The following is a 26,911-nucleotide window of genomic DNA, read 5'->3' as shown; positions in this document are numbered from 1 at the left end:
TCGAGTACTGGGTCCGTTTAAATAAGGCTGTGGATGTTGCAGAGGAGGCTTTGAATAGGCTTGGGCGGCAGATGGAAAACCCATGCCAGGAGGCAGCAATGATGTTTGTGAAATACTGCCCGGACCCAACCTTGTTAGCCATTTTCCGCTTGAAAGCACCAGATAAGTGGACACCAAGCGAAGTACAAGAACATCTTGACAGATATCAGACTGAGCAAAAGGAACAGTTGGCGGTCAAACCTAAGCGTAATGTTGCTGTGAGGAATGCTACAGCTCACACCCAGTCACCTATAGAGAATGAGATTGCAGCTAGTGGTTCCCCTGTTGCGCCGTCTGATAATGTTAATGCTAGTACTCAATCTCCTCCACAGAATGATGATAATTGCATGAAAACGCTTATCAGTCTACTTGACCGTGCTCTTTCCCAGAATAGTCAAACGGAGATGTGTCCTCGACCAAGCCAACCACCTATGAGAGCATGTAAGGTATGCCGTTCTCATGAGCATTCAACTTTAACACACTGTCGACGACAACGACTCTGCCTTGCCTGTTTCCAACCTGGCCACATAAAAAGGAATTGTGCAGATAGTCAACCCAGAACTGACAACCAGTTTACACAGCCGCCTCAGGGTTCACCGACTTTAAAATAGTCGGCCCACACTTGGAGAGGGGACGTGTGGGTGGAGTGGAACAAACCCTCGAAAATGCGGATATTAAGCAAGTTTATGAAAGTGCATGTGCGCAAGCTCCAGCTGAAGTTAAAGTAATCGCACAGAATACACAAACTCTTGAAGTGTTTGATGAGTTGTTTTATGCACCTGTATATGTGAATGACAGATTCCAGATGATGGGAATGTTGGACTTGGGATCTATGGCATGTACTTTCAGTGAAGCAGTAGAAAGTAGAATGCTCAGTGAAGATGTGTTGCCAAAGCCCACACCGTTGACACAAGAAATTATGTTAATAGGATGTGGAGGTAAAATAACCAAGCCAAAATGCATGTATGAAATTGAGCTGAAAGTGTATGGTGAGAGATGTTTGGTGCCTGTTCTAGTTGTACCAGGACAAAGGGATGATTTAATCATCGGTACCAACGTGATTAAGTTCCTCATGCACCGAATGAAGATCAGTGAAGATTACTGGAGGATTCTGTCTAACAGTGTTTCAGAGCCACCTTCATCATGTGAACAATTCTTGGATGTTATGGCAAATACTTGCCGCTGGAGAGGTGGAGAACTACCGCACAAGGTTGGGACAGTTAAGCTTCAGCAGTCAGTTACTCTAATGGCTAAACAAGAACACCTTGTCTGGGGAAGGCTACCAAGTGATGCTGCCATGTCACCAGGGAGCACTGTAATCGTGGAGGCCACTTCCTCCAGAACCATACCAAAGGACATCATCATAGGCCGTGTTGTTACGCCTCTGTGGGGAGATCGTTGGGTCCCGTTAAAAGTTACCAACCTTTCGGAGAAGCCGGTCACCCTCAAAAGGAACCGTAAGTTGGCTGATGTGTTCCCGTGCCTTGCTGTGGAAGATTTTGAGTTGTTGCAGGGTTTCAGTCATGCTCAGGTGCCCACTTCCAAGAAAATTTCCCCACCCGGTGTCACAGGTGATCTTAAACAGAGACTTGGGGCTGCAAGCCTCAGCGACATTGACATTGATTCATGTTCTGCCAGTGACACAGCAAAGGAAAGGCTCGTCCATTTGCTTGAGAGTTACAATGATGTATTCTCCAAACATGCTCTGGATTGCGGGGAGGTCAGAGGTTTTGTTCACCGCATCCACTTAACTGATGAGCGTCCATTCCTACTTCCGTATCGTCGGGTACCGCCTGCTCACTATCAAAAATTACGCCAAGTTCTCTCAGAAATGGAAGAGCAAGGAATAATCCGTAAATCAGTAAGCGAGTATGCTTCCACTTTGGTTTTAGTATGGAAGAAAGACGGCAGCTTAAGGATCTGTACGGACTTCAGGTGGCTGAACGCCAGGACCACTAAGGATGCGCACCCGCTCCCACACCAATCAGACTGTCTCGTCGCCTTGGGTGGAAATACCCTCTTCAGTACTATGGATTTAACATCAGGCTTTTATAACATTCCCATGGCTGAAGAAGATAAAAAGTACACTGCGTTTGCAACTCCAGTAGGTCTCCATGAGTACAATAGGATGCCTCAGGGGTTGTGTAATAGCCCAGCATCTTTTATGCGTATGATGCTAAGTATCTTCGGGGACCTGAATTTTAGCAGTCTGCTGTGTTACTTAGACGACCTACTGGTGTTTGCGCCTGACGAGACCGCAGCTCTGGAGCGGTTGGAGATAGTGTTCCAACGATTGAGGAGCCACAATCTCAAATTGAGTCCGAAAAAGTGCCATCTGATGCAAGCGTCCGTTAAGTTTTTAGGCCACATCATCGATGGGAATGGTGTTTCCGTTGATCCTTCAAAGGTCGAAGCCATAGCCAAACTGTCAAAAGCTGACCTCATGGAAGAAGATGGGTGCACTCCGTCTGTACGGAGAATCAAATCTGTTTTGGGGATGATCCTCTACTACCAGCACTTTATCCCTAATTGCTCTTCTGTAGCCAAACCACTATTCTCCCTAACAGCTGGGCAGAAAAGGAGGACAAAAATAAAAACTGAGGCTAAGGTAGGCACTTATCGGAAGCTGAAGCCGGCTGATTGGACCCCAGAGTGTGATGATGCCCTTTCTAAGTTGAAAGAGAGCTTGCTGCAGAGTGTGGTCCTAGCGCATCCCGATTTCTCTCTTCCACTAATTCTGTCAATCGATGCTTCTCTGGAAGGTCTTGGTGCTGTGCTGTCGCAGATACCAGCAGGCGAAGAAAAAGCACGCCCCATTGCATTCGCAAGCAAGTCTTTAAGTAACTCTCAGAGAAGATACCCGGTACACAAGCTCGAGTTTTTAGCCTTAAAGTGGAGTGTGTGTGAAAAATTCAGTCATTGGCTAAAGGGCCACACGTTCACCGTATGGACAGACAATAACCCACTCACTTATATACTAACGAAGGCTAAACTCGATGCTTGTGAACAGCGTTGGGTATCTAAGCTTGCCGCTTATACTTTTGACCTCAAGCATATCGCTGGAAGTAAGAACACTGTAGCTGACGCTTTGAGCCGTGATCCTTTCGCAAGAACAGTTGGTCACAGGCTTATCACGGAGCGATATGGGAGTCTACTTACTGAGGCTGAAAGTATCGACAAAGATGGAGTTCAGGACACCTTCCGTTTACAAGTGAACAGCCTTCATATATCGACTCAGTCAAGCCCAGTGTCCTGTGATCACACGACAGTTAGAACCCTGTTGAACCTTTCCGATCAATGGGAGACTGTAACTGAATTAAGGGCCATGCAGACAATCCAGTCCATTCAGGATGCAGCAACATCTGGATTTGATGCAGTTTCAGCAATCCCTCTTGGAGAGATCCGAAGGGGCCAAGAAACAGATCCGACAATCTCTAAGATAATACCCTATCTGGAGAAGAAGAAAAGACCTTCAAGACGAGAGATGGCTGGAATGGATGTCGGGGCTCTAGTTCTTCTTAAGCAATGGGATCGAATGAAGGTTCAAGATGGAGTAGTCTATTGTGTTTCCAAAGATCCGTTGAGTACTCACAAGAGGTTCCAACTTGTACTTCCTGCTAGTCTTAGGGCTAAAGCCTTAACCGGCGTGCACAATCTCGCCGGACATCAGGGAAGGTCGAGAACTCTCCAACTAGCTCGACAACGCTTTTTCTGGCCTAGAATGGAGCGTGACATAAGAGAATATGTGAAGTGTTGTCAAAGATGTATTTTGGCTAAAACACCAGAGCCATCTGCTCGTGCGCCACTCGTGAACATCAGGACTTCAGCCCCTATGGAGCTAGTGTGTTTGGATTTTTGGAGTGCTGAGAACAGCAAGCAGCGTTCTGTGGATGTATTAGTTGTGACGGATCACTTTAGAAAGTTGGCCCATGCTTTCCCGTGCGTAAATCAGAAAGCAAAACAAATTGTGAAGAAGCTGTGGGATCATGTCTTCTGTATTTATGGTTTCCCAACACGCATTCATACGGATCAAGGGACCAACTTTGAAAGTACCCTTGTCGCAGAGCTGCTTAAGCTAGCAGGTATTGAGAAGTCGCACACTACAGCGTACCACCCCATGGGGAATGGTGGAACAGAGCGGTTCAATCGGACCTTGGGTAGTATGCTTCGCTCTTTGCCTCTCAAGGAAAAACACAAGTGGCCCGAGCAGATACAGACTTTGACGTTCGCATATAACGCCACCGTACACGAGACTACTGGTTATGCCCCATTCCAGTTAATGTTTGGTCGCATCCCCAAGCTGCCAGTCGATGTCATTTTTGGGCAGGTGTCGCACGACCCTGTGATTGTTGACTATGGCAGTTATGCGAAAACACTTATGTCTTACCTTCATGAAGCTGCGAGCATTGCTCAGAAACATACTGAGAAGGAGCAGAAAAAGCAGGCTAAGAATTATAATCGGAAGGTCAAGAACACGTTTGAACATTGGAGACAGGGTACTTCTTGCAAATAAGAGTGAACGAGGAAAGAGAAAACTCGCCGATAAGTGGGATCCAACCATCTATACTGTAAAAGATCGGAACCTTCAAACAAACATATACAAGCTGGTTGATGAAGGTGGAAAATCTAAAGTAGTGCATCGAAACTTGATTCTGGACATCAGCTTCCTACCAATTGAACCGCCTCAAGATGACGAGGATATCCAGCCTAGTCATGCGAATGTGGAAGCGGAGTCTCCTATGTCTGAGATGTCTGATTTATCCGAAGAAGGGAGTTCTGATGATGGAATGGAGGCATGGATGCTTGATGGACGGGATGAAGGTGAAGGTCAAGAGCCCGTGGGAGGTGAAGATTTGGAATCTGATTACTTGACCCAAAGTCGAAGAAGTGTCTGTGAACAAGAACCCAACGAAAATGAGGTCATTGAAGATTATCCTGATGAAGTATCTGACATAGAGACTGAATCTCCTGCTAATAACTCTAACCCGCAAACACAGACTGTGAATGACTCTCATGCTAACTCTATGCCTAACACACAAGCACAAATTCCCACTGATAAACAGGGTGTTAAGACCCGTGCGGGAAGGGTGGTCAAGAAAGTTAGCCGTTTGATTGAATCCATGGCTCAGAGGCCATTTTATGTTCAGAGGGTGGGGTCATCCTTAGCAAAGAGGTCAGGATCTATTCTTTCTTTATTCTAGACGGATGTTTTTTTCTCCAACCACAAAACTGTGAAGAGGTATGTGTGATGTATGAATTTCATTAAGTGAAAATATACCAGATTATTTATGTTGTACAAGGCAGCATATTGTTCTGAGAATGTCAAAGACCTGATCAACCTTGGGCTTTTCTCAACCTATTAAGTGGGTAATTTACTATGTTGAACTGCGAATGAGATTCGTTGAAAATCTGGTTCTGTTGGATAAATTTTGTGTCATTTTGGTCAGGATATTAGTGAAATTCAGGAGGGGTGAATGTGACGGGTATTAATAAGAGTGTGAATTCATAATCTGAATTAATGTATTTCACTAATGATCCCTCCCTTTTGATTTTCGTGCATGTATTTTGTATTCATTTGTTTACAAAAACGTTATTGTTTAGTTTTGTACTTTATTTGTATTATTTGGGAAAGGAGTTTTATATTCATTTGACGTGGTGACGTCATTTCCAGTTAGCCCGCGTTGAGCGCGCTGAAGAGAGGTAAGCAGTTAGCGGTGCTCCTTCAAAATAACTTATCAGAAGTTTTATTAAGTACTTGATATGCAAAGATATTGTTGTTAAGAGCGTTACAAATGTACTAAGAAGCATTTTATGTGCGGATGGATGAGATTAATAGTATTTTTACTGAGTACAGCGGTGTGAGTGTATGTATGTGCGTTAGCAGAGCATGGTGATTTTGGCTGGTCAATTGACTGGTGTTTGGTTTGTCCAGGTGGAAAGATCACCGAAAGTTTCTCAATCTCATTGTTGTACTCTCTCTCTCTGCTCCATCCAGGTATAGTTCTCTGTGCATTTGTTGTTTTTATTCATGTGTATCGATTTGTTCTCATTCAATTTCATGTTTGATCTAAAGTTAGTTATGGAAAATTAAATCACATGACGGAGTAAATAATTGTAACACTTTGTTTTGCATTGTCGTTTGTGACATGTTTATATTGTTTTATTTTGATATGTTGTCATCGTGATGTTTGCTCAGACCGCGTTGAGCGCGCTGAAGAGAGGTGGAAAGATCACCGAAAGTTTCTCAATCTCATTGTTGTACTCTCTCTCTCTGCTCCATCCAGAATCGGCATTTCCATGCCAATAAACTCTCCGCAGCAACAGTTCCAGTGGTCTGCCTCATCATTGTACACAACGCAGTTCGTAACAGTGGCGGTTTAGACCGGTTACATAAGCATAGTATGGAGCATCAGACCAACTGCAGAAATTAGCAATTGAAGGCATTTTAAGATTATTGTAGTCCAAATGGCTGAAAAATCATTTAAAACTACTAGTAATATGATTGAATGACTTTTCACTTTTGACCAAAAGGTGGCACCGTTATCAAATCGATGTGGTGTGTTCTGTGTGAGGTGACAATGGCACACACAAAGTGTGGTGTCAATATGCCAAAGCATTGCAGAGATACGGCCTGAAGTGTCATTTTGGCATCATGCCTTAAATTCGTTTTTGTGGTATGTGAAAACTTGTTTTGTCTATCAACACAAAATCCATCACTTTTTGTCAGCATGGTCTGAAGATGATATGATTCGATTTTTGTGAAAATCGGACCAGCGGTCTAGGAGGAGTTCGAAAAAGTAGGTTTTTAAAGAAAATAAAAAGGGCAGAGAGGAAGTTTGGCTGACTACGGCAACATTCGTATTACTGTTCTCAGCATGACCCAAGGAATCTATTAATATCAGTCTAATTAAAATAGGCAAAATTCACAGAAAGGTATTAGCATTTATTTGACATGTCATTGTAAATGTTGACCACAAGGTGGCACTGTCTCAACTTTTGAATACTTTCAGGTCATGGTCTCCATGGTACATATAAAGTTTTGTAATGGTATACCAATGCATTCGTAAAATATAGCATTTTATATCATAATACTCTATTATAATCAATGGCAATTTCATGTTTTGTTCAATTATAGCGCCACCAAGAGGCACAATCCCACCAAATTTTTTACGTGTACTGAGAGTGTGCCCATACATGTGTGTGTCAAATTTGGTGAAAATATCTCATTTTGTTTTGGAGTTATAAACATATTTATATATGAATAGATGGAAATATGACTGACTGTTGACTTTGTTTGCATTTTTGTGCCACCTAATATCAAAATTTGGCAATTGGGCATTTAAGTGCTGCTGGGACGCTAAGTTTCCAAATTTCCTACGGTGGTTTCTTGTCGATCGGAGTAACGGTTTCCAAGATATTGGCAAATATTTTTTTAAGCGCTAAAATGCAACACTGCACAAACCATAAGCCAAAATCTGGCAAGTTTGGTATCGCTGGACTCAGCAAGGATTCAGGAGTCTAAAAATCTAACTCTCGTGAAAATAAGTCAACCCCACTCAAAGTTAGAAGCATGTGAAAATTAGATTTTACCACTAGCTGGCGCTGTTTTGAAACTTCTCAGACTCCTTCAAGGCATAATGACCCATACCAAGTTTCGTAACGATACGTCAATGTGTTCGTAAAATATAGCATTTTACTACAAAATTCAAAATGGCCGACATGGGAAAATTGGATATGGTTCGACTCGGCATGATGCACCGAATCTACAGAGACCAGTTTCGTGATTTTTCATCAAAAAAGGAAAACAATTTTTGGTTCAGAGGAAAAAAGAATATTCATTTTGTGGCTTACGGTTCAAAAGTTGTTAGCATAAACATGAGTGAAACTTTGGACAAGTGGTGGCGCCTGGTTAGTATTGAGACTGTCTTATATCAGTGTGCCAAATTTTACAACTTTCCCGCAATCGGTTCTATGGGCTGCCATAGACTTCCACAGCGAAAGAAAAAACACAACGCTAACGGAGAGTAGGCACCTATTGTTTTTTCTTCCACTGTGGAAGTCTATTGGCGCTTTTCCACTGCGTGATACGACTCGGCTTGGTTCAGAAAGACACAGCTCAGTTCGGCTCGGTTTGCGTTTCCACTGCAGTTTAGGGATTATTCACGCATCGTTATAGTTGCACCGCCTCTACTGCCATGACTCCTGAAAAACTTTTCAATTCCGCTTTGCTCCATCAAGCTCTCACTGGATCCACTCCTCAGCTATCAAAGAGAGGGACGTATGTACTTCCTCAACAGACAACGAAACAGCCATTTTTGGTTGTTAAAAAAGATGCGCCCTTTCAAAACAGTTGCATTCGATCCTTCGCTGGCTGTGCTGATTTAAATCTAGCAGGTCTGTTGTGTCTCGTGCCAAAAGTTCAATGACGCAGGCAGAGACGATTCTCTCCAGCCAATCAGTAATCAGCAGAGTTTACACGTCACGTTTTGGTAATGGTACGGCTTGCTTGGAACCTCGGCCGAGGTGGTACTAAAAAAAGTACCAGGTACCGGTACTGTACCCAGTGGAAAACCCCCCAAAAGTGTGCTGTACTGAACTGTACCGCGCCGTACTATGCAGTGGAAAAGCGCCATATGGCAGCCCATAGAACCGATTGTGGGAAAGTTGTAAAATTGTTTAGCATGTTTATGCTAATAACTTATGAACCGTAAGCCACAAAATGAAAATTCTTTTTTCCTCTGAATCAGAGAGTCTGATTTTCCGAAATTCAAGGTTTAGTTTTTTTCGCTATTTTCAATTGTTCATAAAAACCTACTTTTTCGAACTCATCCTAGATTTTCACCAAAATTAGCTCAGATCATCTTCAGACAATGCTGGCAAAAAGTTAGTTATGGAATTCAAGTTGATTCGCTTAGCAGTTTTCAAATAATGAGCGAACAAATTCTATGAGAAGTACACAGAAATGGATGCAAGGCAATATCTCCGCAACGGTTTGGCGTATTGAGACCAAACTTGTTGTGTGTTATAACAAGCATGACCTGAGGCTACCTGCAGTGTTTCGGGGCAGTGCCCCCTAGTGGTCAGTAGATACGAAAAAATTAATTTACATTTACATTTAGCTGACGCTTTTATCCAAAGCGACTTACAATTGCTATATATGTCAGAGGTCGCACGCCTCTGGAGCAACTAGGGGGTTAAGTGTCTTGCTCAGGGACACATTGGTGTCTCACAGTGGATTCGAACCCGTGTCTCTCACACCAAAGGCATGCGTCTTATCCACTGCGCCATCACCACCCCAATATTTTTGCTTATAACTTTTCAGTGTTTTGACCAAAAATTACGAAACTGGTCTCGTTAGAGTCGAACCATATCCAATTTTCCCATGTCAGCCATTTTGAGCGTCGGCCATTTTGAATTGTGTTGTAAAATGCTATATTTTACGAATGCATTGAAACTTACGAAACTTGGTATGGGTCATCATGCCTTGAAGGAGTCTGAGAAGTTTCGAAACAGCGCCAGCTAGTGGTAAAATCTCATTTTCACATGCTTATAACTTTGAGTGGGGTTGACTTATTTCACGAGAGTTAAATTTTTAGACTCCTAAATCCTTGCCGAGTCCAGCAATACCAAACTTGCCAGATTTTAGCTTATGGTTTGTGCAGTGTTGCATTTTAGCGCTTAAAAAACATTTGCCAATATCTTAGAAACCGTTACTCCAATTGACACGAAACCAGCGTTGGAAACTTAGCGTCCCGGATATTTGATTTAGACCAATTGCCAAAATTTTGATATTAGGTGGCACAAAAATGCAAACAAAGTCAACAGTCAGTCATTTTTCATCTACTCATATATAAATAGGTCTATAACTCCAAAACAAAATGAGATTTTCACCAAATTTGACACACACATATGTATGGGCACACTGTCACGGTTCGTGGGTTCACAGTGTCATCCTCGCTCTGTTTTGGTGTGTGTATGTGTGTGTGTGGGTGTGGCTGATTGAGGCTGATTCGCTCCAGCTGTGGATCATTAGCAGCGCTATATCAGTCGCTCTCATGCTGTCCTGTGTTGTCAGATCCTTGGATTACCTGCCGTGTGATGGTCACTGAGTTCCGCATGTTCCTGTCTCCTGATTCCACGTCTCCAGATCACAGTCGTCTCCTGGACTCAATCACCGGACACTTGGCCGCACGTTGCATCCCTGCGTTACGGAGCCTGACGGACACGGTGCATTCTAGTGTTCTCTGACTGTTATCTTTCTGACGTGTTTTCAAATAAACCGTTATTGTTTCCCGCAGCTTGAATCCTCCAGTGTCTCATTATGACACACACTCTCAGGACACGTAAAAAATTTGGTGGGATTGTGCCTCTTGGTGGCGCTATAATTTAACAAAACATGAAATTGCCATTGATTGTAATAGAGCATTGATATAAAATGCTATATTTTACGAATGCATTGGTATACCATTACAAAACTTTATATGTACCATGGAGACCATGACCTGAAAGTATTCAAAAGTTTGAGACATTGCCACCTTGTGGTCAAAATTTACAGTGACATGTCAAATAAATGCTAATACCTTTCTGTGAATTTTGCCTATTGTAATTAGACTGATATTAATAGATTCCTTGGGTCATGCTGAGAACAGTAATACGAATGTTGCTGTAGTCAGCCAAACTTCCTCTCTGCCCTTTTTATTTTCTTTAAAAACCTACTTTATCGAACTCCTCCTAGACCGCTGGTCTGATTTTCACAAAAATCGAATCATATCAGGCCATGCAAACAAAAAGTTATGGATTTTGTGTTGATAGACAAAACAGATTTCACATACCACAAAAACGAATTTGAGGCATGATGCCAAAATGACACTTCAGGCCGTATCTCTGCAATGCTTTGGCATATTGACACCACACTTTGTGTGTGCCATTGTCACCTCACACAGAACACACCGCATCGATTTGATAACGGTGCCACCTGTTGATCAAAAGTGAAAAGTCATTCAATCATATTACTAGTAGTTTTAAATGATTTTTCAGCCATTTGGACTACAATAATCTTAAAATGCCTTCAATTGCTAATTTCTGCAGTTGGTCTGATGCTCCATACTATGCTTAGCTCCTCATTTTGCCGCTGATGTGCTTGGCCCCATCATTGCTGCTTGCAGCTATATTTAATTTCTGTAATTACACTTATAATTATGCTGTTGAATCATCCCTTACACCTTAACCTACCCTTAAACCTACCCACACCACCACACCTGTCCCTAACCTTACCCGTATCCCACCTTAATAACAGCAAAAGTGTTTTGCAATACAATATGAACACAATAAGTACATTGTAGTTATTTTTTGATGTAAGTATATAGTAGTTAAGGCCACCCAATATAAAGTGTGACCCTGTTTGCTATTATATTGTTTATATTATGTATATAAGTTGTTTACTTTATTCTAAGATTATTTTTGTTATGAAGAAAATAAGTTGCATTTGTTATTTGTGAATTTATTTAATTTTTTGTTATTTGGTTTGGTACTTTTATTTGAAATACTGGTCGATGGTTTATATGTAATGGATGACTGCATGCAAGATTCTCTGATTCTGCAAGTCTGCAAGTGGCAAACACAAACATTATGCTTTTCAGTGGACGTGTTCCTGCCAAGGACTTGAACTTAAACAGGTGATTAAGGAGTATTCAAGACAATTTCTCTTTCATGTGGCATGCAGCCAGGGCCGGCACGTGCATATAGGTGACCTAGGCAGCCGCCTAGGGCATCAGCACAGTCAGAGCGGCAAAAAGGACAGATATTATTGCTTCAAAGTTAATTGATTAACTTTTGCTCTCAAAGATGGTTTAGTTTAGTTTTTGAATTTGGCCAGCGGTTATGGAAACATGAATAATCTTTTCTTTTAATGCGGTGCACTGTCACCCTCTCTACGTAAAAATCTGTCAAATCATGTAACGTGAATGTCATACAGTCTCTTGCTGGAGACAAAAAAAAAACAAAAAAACGAGTTGAAAGCGTACCGAGCCGCGGAAGAGATGCTGTTTCTCGAGCGCTTTCCGTGAGAGTGATTCGTGTCGGAGAGAAACACGGACAAATGCGTTTTCATCCATTCTTTCAGAGGATGGAGAGTAAGGGATCATTTGCACAATCACTTGGTTGACCCACTTAAGTGATTACCAGCTTGCATCAGTTACTTTTATAGTGTGCACTTATACTCTAAATATCACGGTTACTTTATTGCAACATTATTTATTGTTTGGGTAGTTTTTGTGTAACCCAGCTATTACAGGACAATCGCAACAACCCAGCCTTTGCATTTGCAATGAGTGCTAGCAGATATGTATTCTCTTCGGGTGAGAGCACTTCTCAGTGCCGCTGACTTATTTCTTTGGTCAAATATAGGTTTGTTTCATTTAATCTATATAACAGTAAACCATTTTATTTTATATAATGTTTTTTATAAAAAAACATTAAAAAAAACATGTCACCTAAACGAGCTGCATCGATCTTTAATGTAAGAAAATGTTGTATAGCCTACATGTTTAACCCTTTAGGCGCCAGGGTTTTTTTGGGAAAAATGCTGGATTTTGACATCAAGGTTTCAAAAGCTTGTGGCTTGAAAGGGCTTAAAGATAGAGATCTACTGTAAATTAGAAAAATGTTGGGCATGACCGAAAGTTTATGTGGGGTGTAAATATACTCATCTAATTTGCATATTATGACGTCATCAGGGGCGGCCCTCTTGAATTTCATAATATTTAGGAAATAGTAGATATTGAATTGACGTTTGATTTTTTTGTTTGTTTTATTTGTCTTTTTCTCCTCATTCCAAATAATTAGAAAAGAGGAAACCAACAATAAAACAGGAGAAAGTACTAAATTATTACTATATACTATACTATATAGTAGTAAAACGCATGTGAACAGTAGCCTACTTTTTGATCAGTTCATCAGTAATATTCAGGAAATAATAGATATTGAATAGATGTTTGAACTTATTTGCATGTTGTTGTTGTTTTTTTGTCTTTTTATCCTCATTCCAAATGATCAGGAAAAGAGGAAATCAACAGTAAAACAGGAGAAAGTAGTAAATTATTACTATATTACTGTGCCATAGTAAAATACATGTGCCTATTTTTTGATCAGTTGACCAGCTATCTGCCCAATCAGGTATCTATGTGACACAGTTTATAGTTCTTGAGAGTATGGTACCTCTCATTGCATGGCACAGCGCACAGACATACCCCACACACCGCACCTGTACTGTCTGCCGGCGGCCCTTGGAGCGCGCGCGATCAGAACAAACGACGCAGTCTGGCCGATTATCAGAGAGCAACAGCTCTCCTATGGACACTAAGACCACGTCCATCCCTGCCACCCCCATCCCCGTTGGGCAAAGGGTTGAAATGATCACTTGTTTGTGCTTTGTGAACGATCGCACCTTGCGCGCGGCACCATTGGAGAAGCGCGATCATTAGACGGCCGATCGTCATTTCCAAAAGGCAAATATTCCCCTTCAGAGTCAGAATCGGCGAATGACATTTGCAACAAATCCTCACAGTACAACTTTTTATTAGTCATTTGGCGATTTTCTCTCACAAATCTCACAATTTACTCAGACGCTATGAACTGAATTGCTTCCGCATCAATGACACGATAGCTCACTTGCTCTGCTACTTCCTCAAACAATTTTGGTCTAGAATCGAAGTACTACATGTCTGCCATCTAGTGGAAGGGAATACAAATGAGCCATTACACCAGATTAGGAACTACAGCCCATTTCATGAAGTATGACGTCTTGTCGCAATTTTGCGACTTTGGCGCTTAGAGGGTTAAATGGTAAAATATGTTGTATTAAGAACTGTAGGCATATTTGATGAAAATAAAGGCATTTAGGCAATTTCAAAATAAATGAAAAACAAAAACAAAATGAAACCAACAGCAACTAAATAAAATAATCAAATAATGTCGCTAGTCAATAAACTTAAAATGTTTTTGGTCTGCGCTCTGGAAGTGTTCTATTAATTCTCCTAAACTTTAGGTTAAACTAAAATTAAAACGGAAACTAAACTGTATAAAAACTTCACAAAATAAAAACTAAACTAAAATTAACCAAATTCTTATAAAATAAAAATGAAACTGAAATTTATAGCGAAAATTGAAAGCAATATTAAAATAAAAACTAATTTAAAAATGCAAAACTATAATAACCCTGACACGAACGTCTTTCATTGGAGGAAGGGGATCTGCCAAATGAGATGATCGGAATTCAGAGGTGCCGGATCCAGACCGGGTTTGTTCAGATTAAGCCCTGAGTAGCCTAATAGCTGTGCACACCAGCTGTTTTGCGCTGCTCATCGGGAATTCTCCCAAATCCTCCCATGGCCACTTCAGGCTTGTACACTTAATTTGCGTTTGCAGCTTATTATTATTTTATTATTATTATTTATTTTATTTTTTTACGTAGGGGGAAAAAATAAATAATCAGAAAACATGCCCATGTCTGGGGGCAGCACGGCAGGGCTTTGCCTAGAGCGGCAGTTGAGCTTGCGCCGGCCCTGCATGCAGCCAAGTACAGTCATGTGAAAAAGTTAGGACACCCTATTGAATTCCATGGTGTTCTGTATCAGGACATCATAAAAAAGAATTGTCTGGTCCTTGTCAGGTCTTAAAATTTGGAAAATAACACCTCCAGATGAGCAACATCACATGACATATTACACCATGTCATTATTTATTCAACAAAAATAAAGCAAAGATGGAAAAATCCATGTGTGGCAAAGTTACTTATATACAAATTACACAATGTATATAAGTAAAGATTACACACACACACACACACAAAATCAGTTGAAATGTTTAATTCTGTTATAGTAAAGTTTTTACCAGTGCATAATATGTAGTTCTAATATATAATGTTCAGTCATGTGGCGTTTACAGCTCAGGTGCTTGATTCAAAATGGCGAGATGCTAAACATGGGGACAGCATGTTGTTGCTGTGGGTTTCCTAGTTGTGTCACAGTTTCCCCACAACCCAAGAACATGCAGGACAAGTGAACTGAAGACACTAAATTGTTTGGAGGTGTCTGTGTGCTTCAACCCTGTGATAGACTGGCCATTCTGCAACCAAGTGATTAGTTACTAGTGCAGATTAGACGTGGACAGATTCAGATTTTACTTACCTGTTGTCATTGGTGACTGTATACTCGAGTCAGATGATTCATGGTCTCGTTTTCTTTTAGTACCTATCAGAGAATTAAATCCACTCATTATTTTTTCTTCAATCACAGACTGTACAATGATCTTTAATGTGTATACCTTGGCTAGTCATTGTGGGATAGCTGTAAAGATCTAGAGGGAAAAAAAAAAAAAATCTCATTAAAGATGATCAGTTGTTGTCTTACTAATGTTTTAAGAACTTTTTGGTTTTGTTTATAACTAAATTATTTGGCTCACTAGAGGAAGTTCTAGATCGTAATGGTACAGGAAGCAGTGGAGGTGTATTCTTCTTCATCCCATGAAAAGTCATCATCTCTTCTTTTGATGGTCCAGAACTGACTGAACTATAAAACATGTAAAAAATGTAAAGCACAAATTTTACAATATACATTTTCACCAATTATCATATCCTCAAAAGTACAGAACTGCTGTCTAAATCTAAAGATACTACAGTGCCTTGCGAAAGTATTCATACCCCTTCATTTTTTCACGTGTTATGTTGCTGCCTTATGTTAACTGCTTTAAATTAGTTTTTTTCTACATCAGTCTACACTCCATACACCATATTGACAAAGCAAAAACAGAGTTGTCACAACTTTGTAAATTAATTACAAATAAAAAAATCTGAAATAAGTACATTGCATAAGTATTCATACCCTTAACAAAATATCTAGCTGAAGCACCTTTACAGCCTCAAGTCTTTTTTTGTTTGATGTGACAAGCTTTGCTCAGCATGAGGCTGCTACCAGCACACTTTACTTTTGGGATGGTACTCTGCAGGTGATGAGCAGAGCTGGTTTCCTTCAAACATGATGCTTAGAATTGAGGTTCATCAGACCAGATAATATTATTTCTCACAGTCTGAGGGTCCTTTAGATGATTTTTTGCAAATCCTAAGTGTGTTTTCATGTATCTACACTGTATAGAGGATTGAGTCTTGCCACACTGCCATAAAGCCCAGATCGGTGGAGTGTTGCAGTGATGTTTGTCCTTCTGTAGATTTCTCCTATCTCCACATGTGATCATGGAGCTCAACTAGAGTAACCATCAGGTTCTTCATCACCACTCTAACCAAAGCCCTTCTCCATCAGTTGCTAAGTTTGGCCAACTAGGATGAGTCCTGGTTGTTTCAAACTTCTTCCATTAAGGGTAACAGAGACTATACGCTTCTGTGAATCTTGAATGAAGCAGTTTTTTTCTGAACTCTTCCCCAGATGTGTGGCTTGACGCAAACCAGTTTCTGAGCTCTACAGGCAGTTCTTTTGACCTCAGGGCTTGGCTTTTGCTCTGATATGCATTATCAGCTGTTAGACCTTTTATTAAGACGTGTGCCTTTCCATATCATACCCATTCAATTGAATTTGCCACAGGTTACCTTCACTCGAAGTATAGTAACATCTACAAACAATATGAATGCTCCTGAGCTAAATTTCAACTTTCCCAGATAAGAGTATGAATACTTACGCAATGAAATCATTTAAGTTTTAATTTGCGAAGATTTTAAAAACCTGTTTTTTGCTTTACCATTATGGTGTATGGAGTGTGGATTGATGTGGGGGAAAAAATGATTTAAAGCAGTTTAGCATGAAAAAAAATTAAATGGTATGAATACTTTCGCAAGGCACTGGATGGTATTTCCATATGTAAATTCAGATCAGTAACAAGTAGGGATGAGCGAGTACAGCATTATCTGTATCTGTATCTGTTAACCATATGAATTATCTGTATCTGTACTCGGACTGGGCGGGGCCTACCCCGGAAGTGGGCGGGATTTAACCTGGAAGTGGGTCGGGTTGTCTTTAAATGGGCGGGGCTTTAACTGGTATGTTATTTTAAGCATGCAATTGATATGGGTTGATCAGAAATTGTTATATTTATTGCTGATTAGAAAAACTGGTTAGAGCCAGCAGACGGTTTAAAAAAAAAAAAAAAAACTCTGATGACTGGCAGAGAGAGACAGAGTGTGTGTGTGTGTGTGTGTGTGTGTGTGTAGCTAATTAATTTGTAATATAGTTTTATACCACTACTTCCTTTATTTTTTTTTATGAAATACAGCAAGAAAGTGTCAGACACTCAGTGTGTGAAGTCAAAAAAAACTGGTTAGAGCCAGCTGACGGTTTAAAAAAGAAAAAAAAAATCTCCGACAGGCAGAGACGCGAGTCGCATTCTACCAAGCACCACGTCTGAACAAACCCCACGTTTACCAAAACTCTACTGGTTAATAAGTAAGTACTACAAACCAAAGTAAAAAACAAACCTGAAGCTGAAGAAACCCTAAACGTTAACGGAAAAAACCCGCAAACCTGAGTGACTGAGGGAGAGAGAGAGAGCACGCTGTTCTCTTCTCAGTGTTCTGTGTGTGAGTGAGCAGAGCGGGACACAGCAACACAATAAATCTGTATGTGTGTAGGGGACGGGCGCTGTGACTAGCCTATCACAGAACGCAGACACAGTCAGCTACACAATGAGAATTTTTATTCAATCCGAACACAGATATTGACTCGTACTCGTATGATACTCGTACTCTGCAAAAGTGCTTTATCCGTACTGGATTCTCGTTTCAGCCGAGTATCCGGCTCAACTCTAGTAACAAGTAATGTCACCTTTATTTCTGTAGTGCTTTATACAATACAAATTTTGTCAAAGCAGCTTCACAGAGCTTAATCTGCATGCTCAGAATCTAGTAGAGCCAATTGTGTACACTCCTTCACACAGTTTGTCTCATAATGCTACAAAATGTAAAAAAAAAAAAATCAGAAAACCTCCTTTTTTGTTTTTTTATTTGTTTGCGAACTGGGTGATAACAGTTCTAGATTAAATGCTTTATGGTGCAATGAATGATGGTCTCTTTTTGTAAGGGAGTTAAGGAACATTTCTCTGCTCTAGCTCACAATTTTTGCTCCTGAACAAGACACAAGAACTGCAAGTGACTTTTAAAGTGACTATATTTCCTAACAATCAAGTATGCTTAAAGCATATTAAGTATGGGAAAGGTCCAAATTTAGCAAGGATTTAACCCATGTGCTCAGAGTACATGGCTTAAAATGGACAGGATTCTCTGTCTAAATGTCTTTGCATTCATTTTCCTCACCTTACATCACTGTCGCTGTCCATTGATTCATTAAATGTCTTTGTCAGTGTGTCCAATTCATCCCCATCCACATCTTTTCCTATCCAGTTTAATTGTAGGAATTCATCATTTCCTCTGGATAATATCTCTATTTCATACACTTCAGAAGTACTGTTCTTCACAGTAGCTTCGACAGTATCTAGGTCCTTAGGTTGAAAGCAAACTATCACACTTTGCTTGAAAATAAAGACACCAAATTTTTCTAAATGTCCAAATAGCTGTGAGGCGTAGCTGTTCAGAGCCAGTGTTATGAGTCCTGGGGTCAAAGGGCAGCCCTGATGCAGCACTTTGTATTTCTCAGCTGAAAGATCTTCTTTTGCATCACTGAGGAGGTTTTCTATACTGAGAAGATACTGGCTCAGAGTCGGATTTGAAAATGTTTGCTGTCCCAGTTCATCCTTAATATGATTTAAACCTATTAAAGCATAATGTGTTTTGGGAGTGATCACGAGCGTAGCAGAATCTTTTGGTACTCGCCCTTTTGGAAGAGACTCCATGACTTCGTCTAGACGTTTTGCCAGAATAGTTGCAATGATGAGGTAGTCGACATTAAAGAAGTGTTGATTATCATCATGTGGACTTTTCACACTTTCATTGAAGTGTTTCTCAGAGCAGTTAAATGCAACACTGTGGATTCTGCCATAGAGCATCTTTATATATGGAATTAGATCCTGGATGTTTTCCTTATATGAGAAAGCTGGGATTCCATCTGGTCTTGGTGTGTCTGACACCTGAAGAGATTGTACAGCTGATATAATGTCAACCTCATTGACTGCATGTGAGCTTTCTTCACCCACTGATGAAACCATTTCATCTGTCAAAAGATTCTTTTTTAGATTCAGCCATTGGAAGATTGCTTGTATCTGGGGATCTTTCTGAATGGGTATTGCAGGGACATTTATCTCTAAAGACACAGGCCGGTGGTCTTTATATTCATTTATCTCCAAGTCTCTTATTTCACAACTTCTGACACGCCACATACATTCTTCTGGAACAAAGAAGTAATCCAGTCTGGACACAGGAGAGTCTTTTATGTAATAGGTATAATCCTGCTTTATGGGGTTCTGTCTTCTCCAGACATCTACAAGCTGAAGAGATTTCATGAAATTCTCCACAAATAAGAGCAATTTACTGTGAGTACTGTTTGCAATCTTGTTCCATTTTTTGTCAATAAATCTATTGAGAACTGTGTTGAAATCTCCACCAATCACAAGTAGCCCTGTGGTCATTGACTGCAGGTACCTTGAAAGTCTCTCAAGGGTTTTTGTGTCTGTCTGATGGTTGTAAACACTAACCAGAGTGTACAGCTGACCTTTCAGTTTACATTTTAACACAACATAAGCTCCACAATGATCTTTTTCATCACTTATGTATTCAAAATCAAAATCTCCCTTCCTCACTAGTATGGCTGTTCCCTTGCTGGAGGAAGAGTACTTTGTGTAGAAAATATGCCACTCATTTTTATAGTCTTCTAGAATATTTTTATCTTCTACTCCAATGTGTGTCTCTTGTAAGAAAACAATGTTAGCATTTTGTAGTTCTTGAAATTTCTGATCTCTGTGTTGTTTAAGTCCATTAACATTCCAGGTGAGGAACGTTATGTTCTCTGAATCCATTGATAGATCTGCTCTCATAGACCAAAGATCATCAGCTTAGTAAGTTCTGTCAAAACAAAGAGTGATGGAGGGTAGGAACTTTTGGGATTTGCATTCTTGTTTTAGAAATGTTGTTACACTTGTTAGATACGTATCTGCTTCTTCTGCAATTGCCATTTCCTGCTTAACCAGGTGTTGGATTCTTAAATATCATGCATAAATATCAATAAACCAGTGTTACTTGTTGAAAATCAAGCATCTTCTAAAAACATAGAGAAAATGTAAATAAAATGTCAAACATTCACTGTCTCGTCGTGGTTGAAAAGCTTTAAGAGATTTTAAGACTTTTTTCATTGTTTCACAAATCACACACCTTTGACCTTAGTCAAATAATAAAATAATGCAACACATTGGGGTTTTTTTTATAAAGGGCTAGTGTTTTTAATTTCTTGCCTTTGCTTATTTGATGAATTAGACAATATTCATAATATGTACTTCTCTGGATTGTTTTTAATAAACATTTCAATAAACATTTGCGAAATGCACAAAATAATATAGAAAAAAAAGTTTTCGTTGTCCAAATTAGAAGCAACCTTCTTATGCGTGTTGGATTGAGAACTAAAAGCAGTCTGTGGAAAGATGCCGAGACTAAATGTGACTTTAAAATATGATTATAAAATAAACATTGCAGAATTCTGTCCCAGCTTCATGAATGGTGAACAGAAATACGATGTCCAAGAGAAATGCGTTCGCTATGCTAAAAGCAGTAGGTAACTCATTGCTTTCAATGAGAAGCCAATTAATGTTAAAACCTTCACTGAGTCGAAAGGCATGGGAACTTTATCGTCATGAAATTATATTTTATAAAATTTTGTGTTAGAATGCAATAAACATATATTGTTAAGAAATTGTCTGATTTAGGTATGTAAATATAATATAGAAATGTATTTCTGTCATGACGGGGTGCAAGGACTGAGATTGGGAACCGCTGAGTTAGACCTAAAGGACCGAGTCATCTAGAGTTTCATGCCAGAACTTTGTATAAAAAAATATATAATTTTTCCAGATACATGTAAATCTGGATCCAGAATCAAATCACTAAGGGTGTTTTGGAAATTAGTGAGGGTGCTCTAGCCTTAATGTATCCATTTTGACATGTCCATTGTTGTGGTTATCACTATCATTGCAGTTTCGAGAGTGAATTGCCATATTTATATGTGGATGTCACTCTGAAACTTTGCAGCATGCAAGTGGCCACTGGTTCTCTTTGCAGCATGAAAAACAAAACTTCAAATTCTGAATTGACTTTGCCAAGAAAGCGCAGAAAGAGCACTCCCTTTTAATCACTAAAAAGCAGTTACTCATTTCAGTTCATCACAATCTCACAAAGTGCCATTATAATCAACAAATCTCTCTACGCTGCACAATGAATCACTTATTTACATTGTGTCTACACTGCGTTTGTTATAATGAGAGGACTGGCGAGCTTGCAAAACTCAGCACTGAACAAAACGTCTTAGGTTACATATGTAACCCCAGTTACTCGAAGGAACTCGAGCTGCGTCCAGAGACGCTTAGGGGAACGAGATACCCACGGCACCAGACTTCCCAATCCCTGCCCCGTGTGTATCCGTGTGGAGCACATCTCGGGGGCGAGAGGATGGAAGAGCCTGGGATGGCTCGCATCTCCAGGCCATAGAACCTGACAAAGGTCAGGGGCGTAGACCATCCCGCAGCGTTGCAGATGTCCTGAATTGGGATGAGTGGAATGAGCCTTGACTCCCATTGGCGAGGGGAGGTCAGAGGACTCGTAGGCAATGTGAATGGCATCGACAATCCACCGACTGAGGGTCTGCTTTGAATCATGAAGACCTCTCTTTGGGGGACCATATCAAATCAGCAGTTGGTCCGCCCTTCTCCTTCTCCACATGACAGCTCTGTGGACGTATACACACATACAGTTAAGCTTTTGCTGGTCAGGCTCCCGAAAGGGAGGAGGACTAAAGGCCTGCAGTACAACAGTACGACTAAGTGAGTAGGGGCCACTGACAGGATGACAGCCTGCAGATCCCCAACTCTCTTCAGAGATGAAATCGCCTGAAGAAACACGGCTTTCATGGTGAGGTGGCGATCCAAGATCTTCTCAATAGGCTCGAATGGAGGCCTACAGAGAGCATTCAATACCACAGCCAAGTCCCAAGGGGGGATCCGGGACCGTACTGGAGGCCTAAGCCTCCGTGCACCACGGAGGAAACGTGTGACTAGGGGGTGTCTGCCCACTGACTGTCAACCAAGAGAGGCGTGATAGGTCGAAATCGCCGGCACATAAACCTTCAAGGTGGAGTGGGTTAACCCTACAGGAAGTCCAGCACTGTACCAACCAGGCAGTTAACTGGGCCGAGCTGGCGATCTCTGCACCATGAAGTGAAGTCTCCTCGGGAGAACCCCTTGGTCTTGAGCCACCACTGTAGGGAACGCAGTTGCCATCAGACCCAGCAGTCTCTGAAACTGCTTGACAGTGAGTGACTGGCCTTCTTTCACCCTCCTGACGTTCGTTAGGATTGACTCGATCCGAGCAGGAGACATACGTGCCTGCATCGTGGTCGAATCCTACACCACCCCCAGATAAGTGGTTCTCTGTAATGGAGAAAGCACACTTTTCTTGGGGTTCAGTCTTAACACCAACACTTTTATGTGAGCGAGAACAACATCTCGATGTTGAGCCGCCCTCCGTTCTGATTTGAGTGAGAATCAACCAATCGTCGATGTAATTGAGTATGCGGACGCTCCGTAGCCGTAGCGGAGCAAACGCGGCGTCCACACACTTCGTAAAAGTGTGGGGTGAGAGTGCTAGGCTGAAGGGAAGTACCCGATATTGATAAGCTTTGCCCCCGAAAGCAAACCTCAGGAACTTCCTGTGAGTAGGAAGGATGGAGACATGGAAGTATGATTTGAGACACGACCTGCTTGAGAGTAAGCATCTTGAACTTCATTCTGCTGACTGAGCGGTTCAACTGCCGCAGATCTAAAATGGGACGCAACCCTCCATCCTTCTTTGGAACTATGAAGTACCGGCTGTAGAACCCGGACTCTCCTTCGTGAGGAGAAACCACCTCGATGGCCTCCTTCCTTAAGAGAGTATCTACCTTTTGTTCCATTACCAGAGCCTGCTCGGGACCCACTAAAGTGGAATTCCCCCCGTTGAATTGAGGCGGACGAGAACCGAACTGGATTCTGTAGCCTCTCTCTCTACAGTGCGCAGGACCCACTGAGACACATTTGACAGTAGTTTCCACGCTGCGAAATAGTCTACTAAGGGAACATGTCTCTCGAGACTGGCCTCTGGTGTAATCAGAGCGGCTAGTTCGGTGCCCTGGAATGGCACACCGGCAGGGAACGCCCAAAATAGCTGCTCCAGAGACCCCCGATGGGGTGGCGAGCATCTCAGCTCTGCTACGGTTCTGGGCGGAAGAGACTGAGATGTGTGCTCGCTGGAGACCGCTGCGCCCTGAAACACCATATGTGGCAGGGTTAGCAGATCGATCTCCTGAGGGCACTGGGGCGAGACGAGCACCGTACGCTGCGGTGATCGCTGCTCTACCCCCAGCGGGGGCTACCCTCATAAGCCCTGGTTCACCAACATTAGGGCTTCTTGGCTGAAGACCTCTTCGCCTGAAGAATGGTCCGCCGATCCTGCTTAGGCTGGGAGGTATTTGACCCTTCTTACCGCCCCGACCCCACTTACGCGGAGGCGCACAGGTGGCGACGCTCTCCTTCTGAGCTTCCCTATACGAGGAGCCAGCACGCGGCAGGGGCTGCTCTCGCCCAGCAGCCCTGTGAGCTGCGAGGGAGAAACCGCTGGAACGCTGCTGCCTGCCTCCAACGGAGGTGCCTGTCGACAACGGAGTCAAAAGGGTCACCGAAAAGGCCAGAAAAGGCCAGAAGGCGATAGCGGGGCGTCCAGAAGGAAGACCCTGTCGCGGTCTTTGATATCCGACAGGGTCAACCAGAGGTGCCTCTCCGCCGCCACCAGGGCTGCCATAGATCGCCCAATGGCACAGTCTCCTGACAATGTGCGCAGCGGCTTGGTGGGCAGGGTCGGAGCCTTCAAAGACGACGCTGCGTCAGGGGACAGATAGTTCGCAAGCATCTGTTCCACACGCGGCATCGCTCTGTAACCACGCTCACTCGTCCCCATTACATTACCGTAGTATTCCGATGAGGGGACGAAGAGGCGGGCCGAGAAAGGTTTCCGAAAAAAGGCAGGCTCCGATGTAGAGGTGAAGTCTGAAACCACAGAAAACGCTCGTCTAACTTGCTTCTCTGCAGTTCGACAGGACACTCGGCCAGGCAGTCGAGACTCAACTTGGCTGCGGCACGAGTAATCACCTCCACAAGCTCCTCATATTGGGGTAAAAGAGGGGGTGCAACATGCTCAGCGTTTCCCGTGTCAACCTCCTCGGAGGAAGACAAGAGAAACGCAGAGGCTGCTGCCCGAGTGGAAGTATCCGCAAGGCGGGCTTCCGATCTCGGGGAGCGGTCATGGGATCCGAGAGGTGAGGATGGAGATAGAGACTCGCTCGTCTCCGATCCCTCCATCAGATCCCGCTTGCGAACCCCACGAACGCCGCTTCAGCGGAAGCGGGGCCAACGCCGCGGGGAACACCAATGAAAGAACCCTCCCCGGAGAAGAGGGCCTTTCGGGAGCGAAGCACACACATCAGCCCCCAATCAGCCCCCTCGAGAGCCGCCTCCACGTCTTGCTCCCAAGCAAAGCACACACAAGCTGTGTGTATCCCCTGCACACAAAAAAACGTTTGCAGGGAGGAACACATTGCTTGTATTGTGCTTCGCTCCCATGTTTAGCCTTAAACTGGCTTTTCAACATGACTAGAACAGACAGACAACACTAAATAGGACTCACGGAGACACAGAGCGCTACCTGAATGACAGAAAGCTGACGCCGGTTTCACCGCACGTGCTTTTATACCAGCTGGTCATTACGTCACCTCGCCCGTGACGTCCCACCCATCCATTGGACAGATTTAATTTGTATTCAGAGCCGGTCACGCTGAAGGCGTTCCCCCAAGCATCCCTGGATGCAGCTCGAGATCCTGAAGAGGATCTGAGGTGTTTTCAGTGATGAGTGGATTTTGAATTAAAATACCTTTGATTGGTAATTGTGTTCAGGAAATCAACAGATATGTAACAGATTGGCTACACTGATCACTACTGCAAAAACACACTGTAAATAGAAACCTTTGAAGCACTTCAAAGTGTAAACTCAAATACGCACTGGCGTGTTTGCCAAATATGTTTTTCCCAGTTCCCTAATTTTGTACCGCCTCAACTGAGGGTGCTCTTGCTTTAGTTTGAGGATGCTTAATCTTAGCTTCAGACGTCACGCCCACGGAACGTTAGCTAAACGTCTGATGCATATGGCACTTTTCTGGAAACACTTCAGGAATGTCGAAGTCATTATCTGACTGGTTCAATTAAACCGGATCTCCGGGAGACGCGAGTGTCGCGTTTATTTTCGGTCTGCCGGGAAACAAAGATGCCGTGGCGCCAAACGTTGTTTGACATGTCAGTCATACGGCCTCATGGGCGGGCCTTGGCCAATGAACACGGCCATCTATAGGCTGAAGGTCTGGCTACGCGAGACTAGAGGATGCTTAGCACTCTGAAGCACCTCTGTGGAACTGTGCCTGGATACAAACAGTAGATTAAATGCGACAAATTAAATATGTAACGAGTATCTAATACATGCCTTTAGGTGTGAAAAATTATCAAGATATTCTGAGAATCTAGCTTTATGATCATTAAAATATTGATGCTTTTTGAATGGTATATTGACACCAAAGGTCTTTCATAAAGTAACGAGTCACCGGTAGCCATATTGGTAGCGCTAGAGGGTGCTTTTAGTGTGTGTATAGATAGATACGTTAAATAACAAGCTGTATATATATTGTTTGATGTTCCAATGAAATAACAATTTGAATAATGAAAATGTGTTTGTGTGCTTATTCTATTCATCAGTGTTAAAGCACCTTAATAATTTGAAGGAAAAGTTACCTTATATCTCTCAGGATAATGTCTGCAGGACAGGAGATTGCCAATCATTCAGCTGTCAAGTTAAGCAGAGGAAGATTTTTGAGGTTAGATCTCATTCACCTGTGGGTGTGGACTTCTTGTGTTAAAGGGAGAGAGACAGGGAATATTTTCTCCTTTGTGAATTTTATTTTAATTTATATTTGCAGTAAATAACTGTAAAATCAGTAGCGTACATTTGCTTTTAATGAGTACTGAAGGTACAGAGAAAAGAAACGTGACGCTAACCGAAACAAATATCTGAAAGATCGAGAATTTTTCTTTTTAAGTCAATATATATCAGTGAATAATTATTCATATTTGCATAAGCATTAGCATTATCATATTTCTGTGAAGTTTTGATGCACTGGCAGTTGTCCGTTTTATGTATATGGCAACTTCCTGTTTTTTTTTTTTACTTTAATATGTAGAAATGTAAAAAAACAAAAAACAAAACGTGATTGCTAGTTATCAAGTTCATATATTTTTGGAGGATACGTTCTTCACAAAACCTCTCAGCTCTGTTTGAGGGACATTATGAACATCATCAGGTGTAGTTTTGTTGTTGATTTGCATGTAAATGTGTTCATCAGGAAACACATGAGTTTGCATGTTGTTTGCATTAAAGCTCTGTGTTTGCCCTTAGGCTAAGATTGGGTGATCATGATAACCTGCATTTCAGTTGCCACCACCCTCCATTGTTTAAAACCAATGAAAATTAGGCATATTTAGTTCCAAAAAGCTAGAGTGACTTTTAAAAGGGTTCATATTGTTTCCCTTTTTCTTTAGTGTGTTATGTAACTTTTTGTGTATGTCAAGTCAAGTCACCTTTATT

General features: G+C 41.9%; 1 protein-coding gene across 1 annotated transcript in view; it reads right to left on the bottom strand.

Moving 5' to 3' along the window:
• The window catches only part of LOC306854424 (nuclear GTPase SLIP-GC-like), a 70,262-nt gene that overhangs the window by 42,106 nt on the left and 1,245 nt on the right, over positions 1–26,911 (bottom strand). The window contains exons 2-5 of the mRNA XM_079392399.1: positions 26,062–26,113; positions 15,499–15,605; positions 15,361–15,393; positions 15,225–15,287 (exon numbers count right to left, since the gene is read on the bottom strand). Of these exons, the coding sequence (XP_079248525.1) occupies positions 15,225–15,287; positions 15,361–15,393; positions 15,499–15,574 (172 nt within the window). The 5' untranslated portion in view covers positions 15,575–15,605; positions 26,062–26,113. The remainder of the gene's footprint in view (positions 1–15,224; positions 15,288–15,360; positions 15,394–15,498; positions 15,606–26,061; positions 26,114–26,911) is intronic.

The sequence above is a fragment of the Barbus barbus genome (assembly GCF_936440315.1).
Source record: "Barbus barbus genome assembly, chromosome: 3".
NCBI lineage: Eukaryota > Metazoa > Chordata > Actinopteri > Cypriniformes > Cyprinidae > Barbus > Barbus barbus.
This window is presented reverse-complemented; position numbering and strand designations above follow the sequence as displayed.